Here is a 1,236-nt window from a genome sequence, read left to right as displayed (position 1 = left end):
GAAAAATATCAATATAATTAGAAGGGAATTGTTACATCGTCCCTCTAAAATCTTAACAAGTCACCATGCAAATCATCAAAGGGGCATTTTCTTATCCAATCCAAATATCTTAAAGGTGCTTTCTCTTTCTTATCCTTTTTCTGGTCAACTGTTTCTAGATTAAACAATCCTCCCCCACATTCATATAAATACCCACGCAAATGAACCCACAGTCCACCATCCCCAAGCCTCACAAATCTTACTTAGCTTTCTTCTTTAGGGCTATCATCATTTCCAGTAGCTCACCTGCGTTACTTGTTCTCTAAGGAAACCAATTATTAGTACTAATGGAGACTGTGAGACAGTTGGCTTCAGAGAAGGCTGCTGTGATCTTCACAAAGAGCTCATGCTGCATATGCCACAGCGTGAAGACGCTTTTCTACGAGCTCGGTGCAAGCCCCGCTATTCATGAGCTTGACCGATACGCCAATGGTAGGGACATGGAGTGGGCATTGAGGAACCTTGGCTGCAATCCGGCTCTCCCTGCTGTGTTCATAGGTGGAAAATATGTTGGCTCCTCAAAAGATATCATATCGTACCATGTCGATGGATCTCTAAAACAAATGCTCAAAGATGCAAAAGCCATCTGGTTCTAGCTAGCTAAGCTAGCTAGTAGCTTATATTATCACACAAAAAGATTAATCTATGACTTGTTAATTAGTCTAGTAGTATACACAGAAAAGAATCCCAATACCATTGCTTAAAGAAAATGAGTATTGAGGTTTAAGTTTCCCTTTTTCTTTTACTTTGTATGTAACTTCCCTGGCTACGTTCTATATATATGAAATGAAGTTAGATCATATATATGAAAAGGATCCCGGAGAGTTCTGAAAATTTCGCCTTCTACGCATCTCTTTTACAGTTTTTATTTTCATTTTTATTTTGTTACAGAGGAGAAAATGGAACCCTGAACTTTTTTTTATCTACTAATAATTATTGATCAATGTTATCATCATGTATGCTGATTTACGAGGACAATGCTGAATTGCTAATGGCATGCATCATCGTGATCATGAATTGATGGCTTTATTCTTGTATCGGGCGGGATTAATATATATATATATATATATATATATATATATATATATATATATATATATATATATATATATGAAGACATGGCCTTATTCTAAAATTCCTGCATATAGAAGATCATGCTGAACAATCACGAAGATGCATATATTTATTCCCAAAGGT

The 1,236-nt window shown here is 36.1% G+C and overlaps 1 protein-coding gene across 1 annotated transcript; it reads left to right on the top strand.

Moving 5' to 3' along the window:
• Nucleotides 1–207: 207 nt before the first annotated feature.
• LOC103439070 (glutaredoxin-C11-like) lies at nt 208–839 on the top strand. Its single transcript, XM_008377623.4, has one exon. The coding sequence runs from the start codon at nt 327–329 to the stop codon at nt 633–635; it is 309 nt and encodes a 102-aa protein (XP_008375845.1). The 5' UTR covers nt 208–326; the 3' UTR covers nt 636–839.
• The last annotated feature ends 397 nt before the right edge of the window (nt 840–1,236 follow it).

Source organism: Malus domestica, chromosome 03, assembly GCF_042453785.1.
Source record: "Malus domestica chromosome 03, GDT2T_hap1".
Lineage (NCBI taxonomy): Eukaryota > Viridiplantae > Streptophyta > Magnoliopsida > Rosales > Rosaceae > Malus > Malus domestica.
Note: the sequence above shows the minus strand (reverse complement) of the source record. Positions and strands in the feature narration are given on the sequence as shown.

What these genes read in the sequence shown, in the direction of transcription:
- LOC103439070 (XM_008377623.4), top strand. Translation starts at nt 327, where the DNA reads ATGGAGACTGTGAGACAGTTGGCTTCAGAGAAGGCTGCTGTGATCTTC.